The following is a 20,613-nucleotide window of genomic DNA, read 5'->3' on the forward strand; positions in this document are numbered from 1 at the left end:
AATCATTCAACATGACAGAAGTGCAACCCTTTCGCAAATTGCTGCAGATTTCAATGCTGGGCCATCAACAAGTGTCAGCATGTCAACAATTAAACGAAAGATCATCAATACAGGCTTTCAGAGCCAAGGCCCACTCGTGTACCCTTGATGACTGCATGACACAAAGATTTACGCCTCACCTGGGCCTGTCAACACTGACATTGGACTGTTGATGACTGAAAATATGTTGCCTGGTCAGACAAGTTTCATTTCAAATTGCATCAAGTGGATGGATGTGTAAAGGTATGGATTGGTTGGTTTGTGGGATTAAAGGGACCAGACTGAGATGGTCATCGGTCCCTTTTTCCAAAAAAAAAAAAAAAAACTGCCCAAAGAGAATAAAAAAAACAAACAGCAGGAAAGACGTCAGACGACACAGGACGGGAAAGACTCCGACAGAGATCAGACAAAACAAAGTAAAACACACAGAGTGTGACGGTGGTTGGCCGACCATAGAGAAAAAAAGAGGAAAAGCCAACCACCAAGAACACATTAAAAACTCAGTTTAAAATCAGAGGCTAAAAGCCAGAATCAACGCTAAAAAAAAAAAAAAACCACTCAGATTAAACTATAAAAACCCCCTGCCCGAATGAAACGCAAAACTAAGTCCACCATGGCAGAGTCATCTAGTAAAAGGGCAGGGAGCGTGTCAGGCAGTGCGAACGTCTGCCTGAGCACAGCTAAAAACGGACACTCCAATAAAATGTGCACCACAGATAAAACGGAGCCGCAGCGACACAGAGGTGGGTCCTCACGGCGCAATAAGTGGCCGTGTGTCAGCCGAGTGTGCCCAATGCGCAGCCGGCAGAGGACAACAGACTCCTGGCGGGAGACCTGAATGGACGACCGCCACACAGTCGTCAACGCCTTGATACAACGGAGTTTGTTCGGTACGGGCAGGTTGCGCCATTCAGCGTCCCATAAAACGAAAATTTTGCGGCGTAATAGTGCCCGCAAATCAGTCGCCGGGAGGCCAATCTCCAGAGGTGGTTGACTGGTGGCCTCTTTCGCCAGGCGGTCAACATTCTCATTCCCGGGGATCCCAACATGGCCTGGGGTCCAAACAAAGACCACAGAGCGGCCGCAAAGGTCAAGAGTAGACAGGGACTCCTGGATAGCCATCACTAGACGGGAACGAGGGAAACACTGGTCGAGAGCTCGTAAACTGCTCAGGGAGTCGCTACAGATAACAAAGGACTCACCTGAGCAGGAGCGGATAAACTCTAGTGCTCGAAAGATGGCGACCAGCTCAGCAGTGTAAACGCTGCAGCCAGCCGCCAAGGAACGTTGTTCGGACTGGTCCCCTAGAGTGAGCGCATAACCAACACGACCAGCAACCATCGAACCGTCAGTGTAAACAATTCCAGAGCCCTGATACGTGGCCAGGATGGAAGAAAAGCGGCGGCGGAAGGCCTCTGGAGGGACTGAGTCCTTCGGGCCCTGTGCCAAGTCGAGCCGAAGGTAAGAGCGAGGAACATACCATGGGGGTGTACGCAAAGTGGCCCGGAAAGGAGGTGGAACAGGGAAAAATCCAAGCCCGGAGAGAAGCTCCTTAACGCGCACGGCGATCGGACAACCCGACCGGGGCCGACGCTCTGGCAGATGGACGACTGACTGCGGGAACAGCACACGGTAATTTGGATGTCCGGGCAAGCTAAAAACATGGGCAGCATAAGCAGCCAGTAATTGTTGGCGTCGGAAGCGCAGTGGAGGGACACCTGCCTCCACTAGTAAGCTGTCCACAGGGCTGGTGCGGAAAGCACCAGTGGCAAGGCGTATCCCGCTGTGGAGAATTGGGTCCAGCACCCGCAACGCAGACGGGGATGCTGATCCATACGCCAGGCACCCATAATCCAGACAGGACTGGATTAACGCCTGGTAGAGCCGTAACAGGGTAGAGCGGTCGGCACCCCAGCGGGTGTGGCTCAAACATCGCAGTGCATTGAGATGCCGCCAACACGCCTGTTTGAGCTGCCGGATATGAGGCAGCCAAGTCAACTGGGCATCGAAAACTACCCCCAAAAACCTGTGTGATTCCACCACCGAAAGAAGTTCGCCATTAAGAGAAAGCTGCGGCTCCGGGTGGACAGTACGTCGCCGGCAGAAATGCATAACGCAGGTCTTGGCTGCCGAAAACTGGAACCCATGTGCTACAGCCCAAGACTGCGCCTTACGGATAGCGCCCTGTAGCTGACGTTCAACAGCTGCAATGCCAGTAGAGCTGTAGTAAAGGCAGAAGTCGTCAGCATACAGGGAAGCGGAGACAGAATTTCCCACGGCCGCAGCAAGCCCGTTAATGGCTATTAAAAACAGACAGACACTTAAAACAGAACCCTGTGGCACACCGTTCTCCTGGACATGGGAGGAACTATACGAGGCCGCGACTTGCACGCGGAAGGTACGACACGACAGAAAATTGCGGATAAAAATCGGCAGAGGACCCCGAAGACCCCATCCATTAAGCGTAGAAAGGATGTGATGACGCCATGTCGTATCGTACGCCTTCCGCATGTCGAAAAAGACAGTGACCAGGTGCTGACGGCGGGCAAAGGCAGTACGGATGGCCAACTCCAGGCTCACCAGATTGTCGGTGGCGGAGCGGCCTTTACGGAACCCACCCTGAGACGGAGCCAGAAGGCCCCGAGACTCCAGTACCCAATGCAAGCGCCGGCTCACCATCCGTTCAAGCAACTTGCAAAGAACGTTGGTGAGGCTAATGGGACGGTAGCTGTCCACCTCCAGAGGGGTCTTTCCAGGTTTCAAAACGGGGATGACAATGCCTTCCCGCCATTGCGACGGAAACTCCCCCTCGACCCAAAGACGGTTGTAAAGATTGAGAAGGTGCCGCTGGCAGTCCACTGAAAGGTGTTTCAGCATCTGACAGTGGATGCCATCTGGCCCAGGAGCGGTATCAGGGCAAGCAGCTAGGGCACTGCGAAATTCCCACTCACTAAATGGAGCATTGTAAGATTCGGGGTGGTTGGTGCGAAACGAAAGGCTCCGACGTTCCATCCGCTCTTTAATGGAGCGGAAGGCCTGGGGGTAATTCGCAGAAGCGGCACTCATAGCAAAATGCTCTGCTAAGCGATTTGCAATGACGTCGGAGTCAGTACAAACTGCTCCATTCAGTGAGAGCGCAGGGACGCTGACAGGTGGCCGATAGCCGTAGACGCGTCGAATCTTGGCCCAGACCTGCGATGGAGTGACATGGAGGCCAATGGTGGACACATACCGCTCCCAGCACTCCTCCTTGCCTTGGCGTATAAGGAGGCGGGCCCGCGCACGGAGCCGTTTGAAGGCGATAAGGTGGTCTATGGAGGGATGTCGCTTGTGACGCTGGAGCGCCCGCCGGCGATCTTTAATCGCTTCAGCGATCTCAGGCGACCACCAAGGCACAGCCTTCCGCCGAGGGGACCCAGAGGAATGGGGAATGGCAGATTCGGCGGCAGTAACGATGCCGGTGGTGACCGATTGAACCACCGCATCAATGTCATCAGTAGAGAGAGGCTCAAAAGCGGCAGTGGAGGAGAACAAGTCCCAGTCAGCCTTATTCATGGCCCATCTGCTAGGGCGCCCAGAAGAGTGACGCTGTGGTAGTGACAAAAAGAGCGGAAAGTGGTCACTACCACACAGGTCGTCATGCACACTCCACTGGACAGACGGTAAGAGGCTATGGCTACAGATTGAAAGGTCAATGGCGGAGTAGGTGCCATGCGCCACACTGAAGTGTGTGAAGGCACCATCATTTAACAGCGAGAGATCGAGCTGCGACAATAAATGCTCAACGATGGCGCCTCGACCTGTGGCCACTGACCCACCCCACAGAGGGTTATGGGCGTTGAAGTCGCCCAATAGCAAGAAAGGTGGCGGCAATTGGGCGACCAGTGCAGCCAGGACATGCTGCGAGACATCACCATCCGGTGGAATTTAAAGACTGCAGACGGTAACAGCCTGTGGCGTCCACACGCGTACAGCGACAGCCTCTAAAGGCATCTGGAGAGGGACAGACTCGCTGTGCAGAGTGTGAAGGACAGACATGCAGACGCCACCAGACACCCTTTCATAAGCTGCTCGGTTCTTATAATAACCCCGATAGCCACGGAGGGCGGGGGTTCGCATTGCTGGAAACCAAGTTTCCTGGAGAGCAATGCAAGAAGAAAGGGTGAAGGCTGATAAGTTGACGGAGCTCAGCTAGATAGTGGAAGAAACCGCTGCAGTTCCACTGGAGGATGGTATTGGCCATGGCTGGGAAAGGCGTGACGGGACTGGGAAGGCAGATTACGCCGCCGGGTCACCTGCTGCCTCCGATTGAGCACCCGCGCTAGTGCTATTCATGGCGTCTGAGGGACCGGCGAGATCGAGGTCCTCAGCGGACGCCAGAATCTCCACCCCGTCCTCAGACGCAGAGCTGGAAGGTTGCGGTGGGGTGGCTGCCACCGCGAGTTCCTTGGGCTTAGAGCTCTTCTTCTTTGGTTTCTCACGCTGCTCCTTGGGTTTAACTGGCTGGGAGGGCTTCACCGATTCAGTCTCCGGGACTGAGGAGGATCGGGAAGCCCTTCGACCAGCTGATTGTGGACACTTACGCCACTGTCGGTCGTCAGCCTTCCCGCTGGTGGAAACCTGGGAAGGGAGGGACCCAAGGGACCCCTTGCGAGCGTGAGAAGCCGAAGAAGTTGGACACTTCTCCGGCTTAGAAGCAGGGACGGACGTCCCTGATGGGGGGGATGGTGTCGCTCCTGAGGTAGGTGGCGCAGGAGCAACCCGGTGGGTAGAGCCCCCCACTGGCAAGGGGGCAGCAGGAGTTGTACCACTCAGCGATCCGGCCGGAAGTCGCGAAACTGATGGGGCGAGCACAGGTGTTGTAGCAGCGGCATAGGAAGATGTCATTCTCACTGGATGTAATCGGTCGTATTTCCTTTTGGCCTCAGTATAAGTCAGTCGGTCCAGGGTCTTATATTCCATGATTTTGCGCTCTTTCTGGAATATTCTGCAGTCTGGCGAGCAAGGTGAATGGTGCTCCCCGCAGTTGATGCAGATGGGAGGCGGGGCACATGGAGTATCAGGATGAGATGGGCGCCGAAATCTCGACATGTGAGGCTGGAAGTGCAGCGGGAAGACATATGGCCGAAGTACCAGCACTTGAAGCACCGCATCGGGGGAGGGATATAGGGCTTGACGTCACATCGGTAGACCATCACCTTGACCTTTTCGGGTAAAACATCACCTTCGAAGGCCAAGATGAAGGCACCGGTAGCAACCTGATTGTCCCTCGGACCCCGATGAACGCGCCGGACGAAATGAACACCTCTACGTTCTAAGTTGGCGCACAGCTCGTCATCAGACTGCAAAAGGAGGTCCCTATGGAAAATAACACCCTGGACCATATTTAAACTCTTATGTGGTGTAATAGTAACGTTAACATCCCCCAACTTGTCACAAGCAAGTAACCTGCGTGACTGGGCGGAGGATGCCGTTTGTATCAGTACTGACCCAGAGTGCATTTTAGACAAGCCCTCCACCTCCCCAAACTTGTCCTCTAAATGCTCGACGAAGAACTGAGGCTTTGTGGAGAGAAAAGACGCCCCATCAGCTCTCGTGCAAACTAAGAATCGGGGCGAATAACTGTTACCTCCATCCTGAGACTTACGCTCTTCCCACGGCGTGGCCATGGAGGGGAACGTTTTTGGATCGTACTTCTGAGCATTAAATTGAGCCCGAGAATGCTTAGAGACTGCTGGCGGCTGGCCGCCAGCGAGAGATGATGTACCACGCTTCATTGCGGGTCATCCGCCCTGATGCCACCTACTCTGACCAAGGGCCCTCCCCACGGGCGCCACCCAGCCACAGCAAAGGCCACCTGGCAGGATGGCCGTTGCCGGGAGTCCCGATACCCCAGGAGGATAGGCATCTACTCCTTGGCATACGTGGGGAGTTAACGGCGCAGGCATCAGTAGAGCGATCCCTGTGTTGTCAGGGGGCTACAACCAAGAGGGTACATGGCGGCCCCACCACAACGGACTGGCTACCGTGCTGGATCTTAGGTGCAAAACTGTCCAAGGTCGTCGTCGCAGTTAAAAGAAACACTGCAGAGTGCAGCGTGGTAATCGCCCAAGAGATCGAAAACGAGCGGGACACCAATGCAACGACGAGAAAGCCGGCTAAAGATCTAATTGCACAACGGATACAGTGCACCATGTAAGGCGCCCTTCCCCAATTGGCTCGCTCTTCGGAAGAATTTAGAAAGATGGAGGTCAAACCCGAGGGGGGACCATCACATAAGGCCGAAACATTTGAGACTCCTTTTAGTCGCCTCTTACGACAGGCAGGAATACCGCGGGGGGTGGGGGTGGGGGGGTAAAGGTATGGAGATAACCTCATGAATCCATGGACCCTAAATGTCAGCAGGGGACTGTTCAAGCTGTTGGAGGCTCTGTAATGGTGTGTAGTGTGTGCAGTTGGAGTGATATGGGACCCCTAATATGTCTAGACATGATTCTGACAGGTGACATTTACATAAGCAGCTTGTCTGATCACCTGCATCCATTCAGGTTCATTCTGCATTCAGACTGACTTGGGCAATTCCAGCATGCCAATGCCACACCCCATAAGCCCAGAATTGCTACTGAGTCAAGCAAATTTTTATCTGCTTTTTTGAATGGATATATTTTTCGTTTAGTTTTGTAGCATTTGGGAGTTATGGCATTCAGTCTCTCTACGACAACCCTGTGTTCACTAATCCCTGTATCCGTTTTGATGCTCATTATTTGCTCTGGATACTTTGTTGCTAAGACGTAAAGTGTGTTTTCACAACTGTTCACTATTCGAGTGGGCTCATGAGCTAACATCTCAAAATAAATTTTCAGAGAACGCGTCTACCACAATTCCAGATGATGTTTTATGCCTATCTCTATATATAAATATGTACTTTGGCCAACATTTCAAGGGTAAATTGAAGTCACCACCAACTATAATTGTATGAGTCAGGTATGTGTTAGAAATAAGACAAGTTTTTGTTGAACCTTTCAGCAGTTGTATCATCTAAGTTGGGAGGTCAATAAAAGTATCCCATTATTATTTTATTCTGGTTGCCAAGAATAACCTCTACCCATACTAACTTACAGAGATTATCTACTGCAATATCGCTACATGATAAACTACTTCTGACAGCAACAATATGCCACTGTCAACTGTATTTAATCTATCCTTTCTGAACACCGTTGAAGGTCCTTCACAAAAATTTCTCCTTAACTTATCTCCGGCGTTTAGCCAGCTTTAAGTACTTATAATGATTTGGACATCAGTGCTTTCTATCACCACCTGGAGCTATGGTACTTCCCCAACATAACAATTTGCAACTGTTATACCGATGGTTCTTCAATCTGCACTTGTTGAAACTGAAGCACTTTTTTGTTTTTCCCTGAGACCCTCTAGCCTAAAAAGACGCAGCCCTCACTATCTGTGTAGCTGGCTCTTTCACACAATGGACTTCTGACCTATTTAGCACAATTTGAAACCCCACCACCCTACGGTGCAAGTTGTGGAATCTGCAGCCTACGTGGTTGCAAAACTGTCTGAGGCCCTGATTCAGACCCTCCACTCGGCTCTGTACCAGAGGTCTGCAATCGGTTCTGGCAACTATGCTGCAAAGGGTGAGCTCTACTTTCATCTAATATTCAAGACTGGCAGCCTTCACCACTTCTGATAGCCATCCGAAACCAAAGAGAATCTCTTCCAATCCAAAGTGAAACACATCACTGGTGCTGACGTGAGCCACCAACTGCAGTTGGCTGCACCCTGTGCTCTTCATGGCAGGCCAAAGGACCCCTTTGTACACCTGGAATGACTCTACCCTGTATGGACACAGAGTGCACATTGGCTTTTTTCCCCTTCATTAGCAGCCACGTCCCTAAGGGGCTCCAAAATGAACCTAACATTGGATCTCCCAGATCCTGCAGGCTGACAGGTGTCCTCTAAAACAGGACAAGAGACTGCATCTAGCTGAGGGACAGTGTCAGCCACAGACAGCACCTGGAACCTGTTTGTCAGACTAACCTGGGAGGCTTTATATTTGACCACCTGGGGAGTCTTTCACAAACTGCCATGCCCGAGGTGAACGCCCACTCGACCATGGGTGAGTAGTAACTGGGCTGGCCAATGGTGCGGACCAACTGGCACACTCGTGGGTCATGCTAGATGTCCATCGGATCCCCAAAGCCCGTCTATGACAGTGATGCCCATCTACTGTAGCCTCAAACTGCATTACCGAAGCCAACACAGCCTGGAGCTGACAGCGAAATGTCACCAACTCAGCTTACATCTGCATACAGCAATCACAGTCCCTAACCACACGAAAGACAATGGAAAAAACCACTATGCAGACAAACGACTATCAACATGTGCTTCAAAACTCTTCTGTAGTCACTGATGAAAATGCAAGTACTGTGTCTAATAAGTAAGATTTACATGGAGAGATTCCAAAAAGAACTACAAATCATACAGGTGAGACTCAATAATTCGCTCCTGATCAGGAACTTTTAACATGTCAACAAGTTAGTTTACTTTCCGACACAAACTAAAATGCAAAAAGTGTAAATATTAAATTAATATGCATAAATTCAAAAACTACACCACCAAAGCACACAGATGAAACTAGATAATTTGCTCCTGGCTAGGAACTTGTAAAATATCACAAAATTGGTTACTTCTCTGTTGCTGCTCTATTTTTCCCAGCAGCTGCTGTCTGACTCAGTTACTCCAGTCTGAGGTGGTACTGAGTCATAAGGGGAGTGCTCCTTTGTGGCCTGACAGTGTGCATGTGGGAGATTGTAGGTGACTGGAGAGACAAGGCATAGGAGATATGTTTCTGCAAAAAATTGGAAGATCATTTCAGTCTATGAAAGCCTCGGCATATGTGGATGGAGCTACTGATGTAGCCATCATTAAGGTGGAGGCAAAATTGAGGAAGGTGGTTTGCTGGGTTGAGCAGGACCATATGATGCACATGGAGAAAGTGTTGAGGTTCTGGAGAAATGTGGATAGGGTGTCCTCACCCTCAGTCCAGATCACAAAGATAACATCAATGAATCTGAACCAGGTGAGGGGTTTGCAATTCTGGGTGGTTAGGAAGGTGTCTTCTAGATGGCCCATTAACAGGTTGGCATAGGATGGTACCACGCAGTTGCTTATCGGTGTACCACAGATTTCTTTGTCGGTGATGCCTTCAATGGGGAATTAACTGTTTTCTGAGAATATAGTTGGTCATGATGGCCAGGAGGGAGCTTGTAGGTCTGGAATCCACTAGCCACTGAGAAAGACAGCGTTCAACAGCGGTAAGGCCATGGGCATTGGGGATGTTACTGCAGAGGGAGGTAGCATCGACATTGAAAAGCAAGGTGCAGGATGTTAAAGGGAAAAACATTGTGGAGAGTCAGTGGAGGTAGGTGTCTTTTATATAGGAAAGTAGGTTAGAAGTAACAGGTGTGTTGGTCCACAAGAACACAAGAGTGTCCAGTGTCCTTGGGGGGGGGGGGGGGGGGGGGCACAATAATCAGACACAATGGGCCATCTTGGATGGTTGGATTTATGGAGTTTAGAAAGCCTGTAGAAGCTAGGGATATGGAGAAGGGTGGGTACGAGAAAGGGAACAGCCTCAGGGAAGAGGTTCTGGGATGGAACTAAGAATTTGAGGGACTGGATATCCTGCTCGAATTCTGGAGTGGGGTCACTGTGACATGGATTTGTAGGTGGGCGTATCTGACAGTTGGTGGAATCCCCCTTCCTTGCAGTTCATAACCACAGCGGTGCAGTCTTTGTAGTCAGATAGGACTGTTAGGTCAGGGTAAGTTTTTAGGTGATAGACTGTGGTTTCCAGGGTGAGGGATTTTGGGAAATCACACTTACACCTTCAGAAAGAACTGCAATTCTACCTGATGGCAATGACTCCACCACTATGGTACAAAATGCAGGGATAATCTTGCAGAGGGACTCCCCAGCTGTCAGATATATACATTTACAAACCCTCCCACAGTGACCCCATTGCAGAGTTCCAGCAGGATCTCCATTCCCTCCTCAAATTCTTAGTCTGTACCTGGAGCTCTCCCCTGAGACTCACTTTCTTCTCATTCCCACCATTCCCCACAGTCCTATCTTCAACATGCTTTTTGAAGACCATAAGCTCATCTACTCACAACACCCCATTTGTTGCTGTTAACTGTACCCACAGAGAGATTTTCAGACCCCTCATCTGGCTAAGATTCATTGACGACAACTTCGTGATCTGGACCAAGGGTGAGGACATCCTACTCACATTTCTTAAGAACCTCAACACTCATTCATTTCACCAGGTCACCCAACAAGCAGTTTCCTCTATGATGACCTTCACCTCTGTAACTCCATCCTGGGTCAGTGTGCTGGACATGTTTGAAGAGGCAGGATCTGTGTCACTCTGGGCAGTGGTACAGCAGCTTAATTTCGGTCTTAGAAATTTCTGTGTCTGCTGACACTTGAATTATGAATTATTTCGCTGTGAGTTGGGAATTTAAATCTGGCAGGACACTGTGGAGTTAGAATTTTATGCACCTGTGGACACTTACACTTTTAATTACTTTGTTGTGAATCAAGACCTTAACTCTGGCACACCTACGAAGAGATACGAATTCTATTTACTTACATTTATAATGATTTGCAAACCACTTTATGGGGTCTCGAGTCATATTAGGTTGAAGTAAAGACAGCAATTAGCTGTCCATTATTGAATGCGTGGAATTCATTAGTAAAGTGTGGTACATTCTAATAGTTAATATCATTGTTGGATGACACTATTGATGTGTCATACCTATAAACCAAAACTGAGTCACAAATCAATGAGCCACAAACCAAATCAATCAACTCCAACAAATACTTCGCTGTAACAATTTGTAGGGATATGAAATGAAACAATCACATAGGCCTGGTAGTATGGCAGGCTGGTTCATTGGTAGAATACTAGGAAATAACAATCAGTGTCAGAAGGAGACTGGTAACAAAATGTTTGTGTGACCCATCCTAAAACCTAGGACTAATAGGGGATACTGAATGTACACAAAGAAGGGCAGTAAGAATATTCAAGTCTGTTTGACCAACGGGAGAGCATCATGGATAGGCTAAGAATGTCATAGGGATCACAATGACAAGATTAAACTAATTACAGCACAACAGGGCATTTAGCAATAATTCTCCTTGTGCTCCATTCGTAGTGGAATGGAAGGAACCTTTAATGATTGGGGCAATGGGAAGTGCCCTCTGTCATGCACTTCAAAGTGGTTAGCAAAGTAAATGTAGATGTAAAATTGTACTTCAATTTGTTACAGTCACAAATTACATCAATTGCTGATACATACGGAGAGGAAAAAAATCATTTTATGGCCAATTTCAGGGTTATTTTATTGCCAGATCAGATGTTATTGTTTTCCAGATTCTGTATTACCTTTTTTGCCAGCTTCATCATTACCTTTTTTTATCAAATTCGGTGTCACATTTGTGCCAAATTTGGGGTCCGCATTTTTGCCATTTTTCTTGCTAAATTTTGTGCGTTCTACTGATTTTGGGGTTTGTCAATTCTGCTGCTTTTGTCAATTTTGTATTTTTCTCTTTTTAGGTTTATTTTTTTCCAAATTCACAGTAATTTTTTGCCGAATTTGGAGTTACCTTTCTTGCCAAGTTCAGTCTTACCCTTTTCGCCAAACTATATATATATATATTTTCCAAATTCAGTATTACTTTTACGTCATATTCATTGTTTGTCACTGAACTCTATGAAATTATTTTGCTAAATTCGTTCTTTCTTGACAGTTTTGGTGTTTTTTTTTGGTCTTATTTCTCCAATTTGGTGCTGTTTTTTGCCAACTGTGCTGCTTAAGTGTGACATCACATCATAGCAACAAGGGAAATGAACACACATTTTAAGATTATACATGACACGCAGCCTTGAGAAAATAAGAAAGTCAAAATGCAATTTCAACATTCAATAACTAGCAATTTCGAAAACTGGTGGACTGCCATACTCATATTTAGAACCTTTTTTTATACACGAAATTGACAAATCTTGCAATATTGCATAAAAATCACTGATTTCAGAATATTTTGCAAGACCCACTGATTTTGTGATATTTCATTAAAAATAGCCTATTTCATGTTATTTTTTGCATTATCATGAAATTTTCTTGTACCTACTACATAATTATTTAATGCCATAAGAGATTGTTGCATCAGTTAAACTTTGATAACATCAAATATCACAATTCATGACTTACCATACTCTTGATTTGGAGACTGTCCATCCTCGCATTTCTCCAACAGCTGACAAAAGAGTACTGCATCTAAAGTATTCCGTCTTCTAAGTTTTGAATTGAAAGAGGAACTGTTGTTTTTTGTATCACTATAAGAAGATAGATTTAATGAACTTCACACATCAAAATACAATTTTATTAGTCTTATAGATCATTGATATTCTTATAAGTATTATTAAGTTAAATGAACATTCAGTACAGAGCTATGAAAGATAAAAGCTATCCAATTCTATCTAAATAACAGTTCAGACACTCTTTCTCAGCGTTCTTAGCAGTTAGGACGATACAGAGGAATGTTTGATATGAGTGACCAGTGACATAAGAAACATATGACAAACACTGTAAACAATATAGTGACTACAACATTTTGTTATTGACAATTTTTTTCAAACAGGTTGAGATATAGGTATAGCTCAGTCTCTTACCATAACTGTGTTTTTTTTTTAAGTATTCATTTATTAACTTTGCCAACTCGCAACCTAACTGTTACCTTCCAATCTAACCTACAGATTGATCTAGGCTACTGATCAGTGTCTCACCACAACCAGTTTTTCTTGATCTTTTTTTGTTTCCAAACTCATTGGCTTTGCCAATTAACAATAAGACTGTGAAAACATGCACAAAAAGGTGACGGTAGCTATTAACATAACATCACTGGCCAAAGCCAACGACTCACATCAAACACTTCTCTTGCCCCAGTTAGGATATCAAATACTTTTTTTTTTTTAATGTAGGCCTACTGTTAGATATGAACTCAATAAGAAGAAACAAAAAGGAATTAAATCATTCAATGCTAACAAACAAATAAATGCACTTAGGGTTGATATAAATTACTTTTCTATACAACTGTCACAGAATTCCATACACGTGTTCAATAACAACAGCTGTCAGTCTATTGTACAAACTGTGAACTTTTTCCCATTTTCTTCTTTTCTGTAATGTTATGAAAAGCAATATCTTCAGTAACTTGAATAAATGTCTATCATTCTGGTGTGAAATAGGGGTAGTTGGGTGCAAATTTACCATTGGCATCCCTGAAACATCCAAACTGTCAGAGTTGTTATACTCCGGCTGAACACTTGAAGAGAAACTCACCACTCCCTGTAAAACTCGTTTAATGTCAGCACATACTGTAGTGCCAACTCTCATGTGATTCTGCTTTGCTCTAACATCTAATAACCAATACTTCAACTATCTGAGCATAGCAAGAATTTTGCTATCTTTCTTTCTGTAGTACTTGCTTGTAATCTGTTGCTGTTATTGGTAGTTAACAATGAAAAAGAGCCTCCAAAATGAAACTATAAAAAAAAGCAAAGTTTCCAGAAAAACCACACAAGTGTGAAGCAAACAATCAGAGGAAAAAGAAAGGTTTGGATCTGAGGTAGATAAGAATTCTGCAAAAACACCACCCCTGTCTACAAGTCAAGACACAAAGATCTGAAGAAGACATGAAAAAACAAACAACTGTATGCAAGCAATTGGTAACAATATACACTTCTGAAATAGCTTTTGGGAAGTTGAAAAATCTGTAATGAAAAATAGAGAAACTATAGTAGGAAATGGATCATTTTGACAGTGACAGGAAAACTGAAATTATACGGAAAAAAAAGGGAAATGATAGAATCTACGGTAATTTCCAAGAATGATTGCCTATCGAATTCGCTGGGTCCAAACGATAAATATCGAACGTGCGATCGGAAATCGATCATGCGACTGAGGTGGCAGGTGTTATGAGTACGTTTACGTTGGTCACTACAGCAACAACAAAAGAAGAGCGTTACAAAAATACTTGTAATTGTAAAGGACATGACTTACCTTACTTGTCGTCGGTGTTGTGGTCATGTGAAAGTCCATTACGGTGGTTTGGATGGACAATTTGGAAGAGTTGAACCATGTATTCTTCCTGATACTAGTTCATTTTCCACACAGTCCGCAGTGAAATTGTAACGGTATTTCAGCATCGAAACTGTTCATATGAAGTTTTACACACTTCACACCACCACAGTCCCTTCTTTCCTCGTCCGGTAGTACTCCATATTTGTGACGAAAAGTTGAACAAGTTTCTACACTGGATAAACATGGAATTAGATTTTTCCATGTGAGAGAATCCGCCGAAGAAACGTCAAGAACACCAGACATCCCACACACAAACGACATAAATAGTCTAGGTTTCCTTAGCAATTCATAAGCAATTTGCGGAGGTATGTAATTTCGAGCAACTAATGGAACGACGGAAAACAAATAAAAATGACGATCACAAATAATTGATCACTACACCCACCACCGGAATCGGATGATCAATTTACGATCGCATGTTCAATATGTATCCCTTGGACCCCGCAACTTCGATAGGCAATCATTCCTGGAAATTACCGAATCTACACTGGCTTTGATGCGATACATAACTATGTTGCTCCACGTAGTGTCATTCATACTCAAATGAACACAAAACAGAATTATGACAACATTTATTTTGCTTCTATATACATTTTGGAATGTGGATTCTGGTGACAGACTGATCTGTAGCACAGCTTGAAGTCTACACTTAGTTGGAAGATGACAGTTTTGTTTTAAGTTGAGACACCAATGAATGTGAACACGAAATCCCAGATTGTAAAAAATGTGAGCTGGGACAAAATCCACTGTTATGACATAACTATATGTTGCATACCCAAAGGTCATGAGAGTAACATTGATTCTTGTCATGATGAGTATTTTACGCATATTGTATTTTTACAAGTGGTTTATGTCCACCATTTCAAGATGCCACGGGTCAAAAAAGATAGGGGTAACTGTAGATTTAGTATCTAAGAAAAGATGAAAACATATCAGATCATTTAACAACAGTTAGTTGTGATGGTAGCCAGGGGAGGGAAGAGAATTAAATGAAGGGGGCAAAAACAAAAAAAGCAAATCATTTTCAGTGCTTGAGAGACTGGCAGGAACCTTGCACATCAGAACATTTCTGAATTGGTGGCAGTGGGAGAAATCACCACATTACCCACAATGTAAACAGAATCAACATAACAGCTACTGTATCACAGAGCACGCAATGCAACATGGTACCTAATGCATTACTAACATTCATTAATTCAGAATTAAATTTACATGATTTTTTTTCCACAGATATGATGTAACTTAGCAGCAACCAGTAAAAACATATATTCTGTACCTCTGATCTACTTACAATATTTATAAATCACACCCAATCCATTTTCCTTTCTGAAAAAGACTGATCATTTGCTAAAAGTAAGCGGGTAACACACTCGAGAAAATACTACAGGCAAACAGGATCTTTAATTATAAATATTACTTATTTAAAGAACAATAATGCAGTAAAAACATGGGATTTGTCACAGTATGTAAATATTAGGATGCGGCCACATTACTGAGACAATATTTAAGACTAATGAAAATCAAAAGGGGGTAGGTAGGACATGTAACCCAGGTGAAGGGGTAGCTCATGAACCTACAATGTTCTTTCTTGGATATCAAAGGACAAGAAAACACTGAGAAGTTGTCCTCTGGAACAACATTAGAAAACGAAGACTTTGATACAGCAAACAGTCCTAACCAGTAATAGTAAACATATGAACATGGATAGCCCTTAAACTTCCCAGCAGATTAAAACTGTGTGCCAAGACCAGGACTTTAACTTGGGGGCTTCACCTTTTGCGAGCAACTGTTCTACAAACTGAGCTACCTGAGTGCAACTCATGACCCATCCTCGCAGCTTTACTTCTGCCAGTAACTAGTTGCCAACCTTCCAAACTTCACAGTTTCTACTGTGAAACATCCAGGAGATGATGTACTGGAGGAAGTAAAGCTGTGAAAAATGGTCATTAGTAATCGGGTAGCTCAGCTAGTAGAGCACTTGCCTCTGAAAGGCAAAGGTCCAAGATCTTAACCATGGTCTGCACACAATTTTAATCTGTCAGGATGTTTGATGTAAATGCTCACTCCACTGCTGAGTGGAAATTGTGCTATGGATAAGGCTAGATATAACATGCAAGTTGTGCTCTGACAAACAGTACATCAAGACCAATGTGTTAGGCCTATAACAAATTCAGTAAATTCGTGAGTGAAATTGATATTTTGTGTGCTAAAAATGCATTGTCATCATGACAAATAATCTATTATAACAAATAATAGGAGCAACAGTATTAATGTGTATACATTTGTGAAGCACTAATGTAAGACTTCCAAATAAGACTTCTTAAGGCACCATATACTTTGTTAATCTTTTACCCGAAATACATTACAAGTTGTAGCACATATTACACAAGAATGTTTGGTAACTGATACTTTTGTTGCAACCACGCAGACAGGCAATCAATTATTTGTCTAAAACGTTACAGAAGTGTAACAGTCATGTAGAAGTAGACCCGATTGGCGAAAACTAACCAAAACACGTTCCAGCAACATACTTTGTAATGATCAAAATGTCGCCACATATAAGAGCAAGGGCTGTTATTCTATTTTACATTGTTTTTGTTCATAACCAACACGAAACCATCCCGTGTATGTTCAGAAAGCTTGTTGGGTGACTATATACAAACACATTTCAGAAATACAAAACATGACTTCAAGGCACAAGTTTCTAACTGTATTGGCATTTGATATTTATTAAATTTGGAAAGTAATTGTACAAACCATGCTTCTTCTCTCACACGTTGTTTTCTTTCTTTCAGTCTTCTTGATATCCGTGTCCGAGGCGGTGTGGTTGAATATTGATCGTAATCATTTAATATGTCGTCCTCTTGATTACCGAAAGCGTCAAAGCTCCCTTCGTAACTTTCTATATTGACAGATGGGGATTGTTCGGGATACTGATCGTCTTTTTCTCCTTCAGTAAACGTCCTGCTAAAAGTGTTAACTATGAGTAAACAACGATGACACACACATTTATTTAATGTATGATTGCCGGTAAATTTTACATACTGCACATGTCCCTATGCAACAGATGCCCTAACAAACCCTTATCATATTACTCCTTTCATTTGTCTTAACGGCATCACTATAAACACATTGCATAACGATGACAACATCTAATGTCAACAAATTTAAAGAAACAAAACCAACATACCCTTCATCTTCTGAGCTATCTGGACTAAAATTAATATTTATCCCGACTCTTTTCTTCCAGTCATCGTCTGCCATAGATAAACTAGTAATGCAAACGATTCACAAGCAATACACACTTTCAACTCACTGTTATTGCAAAAAAAAATCACATCAATACCATCCACACACACTTTTACCGAAAGCCCACCACAACTCAATGCTAATTGCTTGCAAAGATGAAAACACTGAGATAGCATAGCAAGTGGACACACACACACACAAGTTAGTCGGCTGAGCTTCATATACTATACTATCTATAAATGTAATTCTTCATGGTGAAATTTTTTCAGACATAAATATTCTGTCGGCAAGAGTAGAAATTAATACCGATAGAAATAGTCACCAGTACATGTCTCAATATGGTAATTCTTAGTTATTTATGAAATAACCTGATGCATCATCAGAATTTTGTACTCCCAGACAAAATGAGATAATGATTAACTGGAAATTTTATTTTACAACTTTTTAACCGTACCTATGCTAGGACAACTTTTGGGTCATATACCATGACATATAATCTAACCTCATCCAAAAAATTTCCATCACAATTGTGGGAACCACATACCATGCTTTAGATAGCAGTTTTAAACATGCATCGAGACGGCAAACAAGAAACAGACAACTAAGAAGATAATAAACGATAAAAAACTGAAGAATTCAAGAGGTTTATGCGAAATACAGAACGGTAAAGGCGTACACAACACACATGGCATTAATTAAAAACAGAAGGTATTCGGTGCAGGGCTGTAACGATGGGGTGATGAGATATACCCCTGCCAAAGATTTGCGCACAGAGGCAGCACAAAAATTGACCGAAAAAACAAGAAGGAAGGTCGAACACTCGTGTTCCCTTGTCTTTTGCCTATGAGAAGAAGCCTTCCGTCGGTCCACGGCTGTTGTTGTGTCGATTCGTACAAGTAGCATATTATAGAAAAGACTCCTATCAAACATAGTCTTTCGCTGACATGGTTTATGTCTCATCGGTGCGCTTGTTCACATTTACACACAGTTGTCACTTACATGGTCTGTTCACGTTCAACAATGAAGGTCTTATCGTTAAGCCTGGTCTACAGGTAACGTATTGATCATGCCAGACTTTTCAAATGAAACGTTACATGTGGACAGAAGTTCTGCAGTCTTGCATGAACTGAATGAAGTTTGACAAAGTCGTAAAAAAATTATGGGTTGGAGTTTTGTGTGCACGCAAGAATACCAACACGTTTGTGACTTTAGATGCAAGTCATTCGCTCAAAATTAACTCGATTGCCGGTCTGCTCTTGGTGACGCTAGAGTTCCAACTTTTTTTGTTAGTGTAAAATTGTTAAGCTCTCGTAGCTACTTGATGACAAATTTTGGATTCTGTCTCTGATTCTTTAGAAGACAGTTCTTTGATCATTCAGTTTTTTCAGTGTGTGTAATGGTGAAAGAAAAAGAGAGACTTACGATATTGTACTCCGAATTTTTCATGGAGTTCATACAGCTGTTCACACTTTTAAATCACTGCTATTTGTCCTTATTGACATTAACACTGGCATGGCCTTAAATGTGACATTCATGATTGTGCTTCAGTTGAAATACTAATAGCCTCAAGACTGAGTGCCGCATGCCACATGTCCAGAAGTTGTCTGAGTGGAAACACGCCTTTTAATTACAGCAACACAGACAAGAAAAACCAGAAATATCTCAATTTAATTATTAAATACAAGAAAGTGGATCCTGAAGAAACAAAAAAGTTGGTCACCAAAAAGATTAACTTGTTTCGAAGGATTTGCCACAAAGAAAGCGAGAAAATAAAGCGTCCATGAAATATGCAGTGGGAATGCAAGAAAGGTAAAAACCTTCTTTGTGGTACTCTGATTTACTTGTCTTCTTGAATGTCAAGGACCAACACCCAAGAAGATCGTAGTGAAACCTAGAAGATTCGGCAAAGTGTAAGTAATAAGAATCACTTTTAATTTTCGTGGCCAACAACCATAATTTATTGCATCCCTCATACAAACTTAAACAATCTGAGTTATTACATGCACTTTTTTTGGAACATTATAAAGTAGTGAAGTTCTATGGTATTTTTAGCAAAAGAAAATAATGTACTGTGCAGTTACAAGACACTGGAGACAAAAGTAATTTCAGCAGTGATTTTTTTCTAATTAGTGTCAAGATGGTTGAAGCACAATACTTATACTTTTATAATATGACATGTAAATACATTCGTGAACAGAACGGTTTTAAGCACATTTCAATCTACACAATGACCTTGCCTTGTCAGGGTACTGATCATTCATTGGTGAAGTCTATTTTTAAAATGTCCTTCACTTATCTTGTACTTTCTAGAACTATACCACGTCTACCAAGTTGAAGATTATGCATAATTTTGGGGTTACATCTCTCTCCTAATAACTCAGAACTATCGACTATATTTTTTGCATCGAGTATAACAGATGATAAACAGTTTGAGAACATGGTCCTCTTAACATTGCGAATACACACCAAGCTATCACTATGACTTCAATATGTTTTGCATCTAATATAATAGCAGATTGCAAAATTCGAAAACGAGATGCCATCATTCCAAATGATTACACATAGAGCTCTGGAGAAACTATTTAAAAATTGGAGTGTGCCAGTTTAAACTGTTTCTATGATACGGTTAATCAAATCACATACTAAATTTTTTATCACTGACAAACTCTGTGGAAGTACTTGATTACTACTTCTAACTTTCTCTGCTTTAGGAATCTTGAGGCGACAGTGTGTCAATTTATAATGAAACTTTGTGTTTGTATTGACCTCTCCATCTGAAATTGAACCAATTGTTCCAACATCACAGTACACAAATTCAAAATTAGTGTCATTAATATTGTCATGAGTACAATGCTGTGGATGTTTTTTTATAATTGAAATAGTACAATCCTATATACCCTGGTGGTATGAGTGTCGCATGCTTCTTGTCGACTGCACCAACACGATGAGGAAAAGTACCATTTCATGTTGAATACTTCAGTTATGTCTGCCTATCATTAGAAAGAACAGAACAAAGATGGATGAGTCAAACAATAGTGAAAGTTAAACACGTTTTATGTCCAGAATGAGATTTTCACTCTGCAGGGGAGTGTGCGCTGATATG

At 43.5% G+C, this 20,613-nt stretch overlaps 1 protein-coding gene across 2 annotated transcripts in view; it reads right to left on the bottom strand.

Annotated features, from left to right (window-relative positions):
- Positions 1-17,642, bottom strand: part of LOC126246235 (mitogen-activated protein kinase kinase kinase 4) — a 217,245-nt gene extending 199,603 nt beyond the window's left edge. The window contains exons 1-3 of one of the 2 annotated variants that reach the window (XM_049948380.1): positions 17,452-17,642; positions 17,019-17,225; positions 12,330-12,454 (exon numbers count right to left, since the gene is read on the bottom strand). In XM_049948380.1, the coding sequence (XP_049804337.1) occupies positions 12,330-12,454; positions 17,019-17,225; positions 17,452-17,525 (406 nt within the window). In that variant the 5' untranslated portion in view covers positions 17,526-17,642. Of the gene's footprint in view, positions 1-12,329; positions 12,455-17,018; positions 17,229-17,451 lie in introns of both variants that reach the window. The other variant, XM_049948379.1, reaches the window with a different exon arrangement.
- Between the last annotated feature and the right edge of the window lie 2,971 nt (positions 17,643-20,613).

This window comes from Schistocerca nitens, chromosome 1, assembly GCF_023898315.1.
Source record: "Schistocerca nitens isolate TAMUIC-IGC-003100 chromosome 1, iqSchNite1.1, whole genome shotgun sequence".
Taxonomy (NCBI): domain Eukaryota; kingdom Metazoa; phylum Arthropoda; class Insecta; order Orthoptera; family Acrididae; genus Schistocerca; species Schistocerca nitens.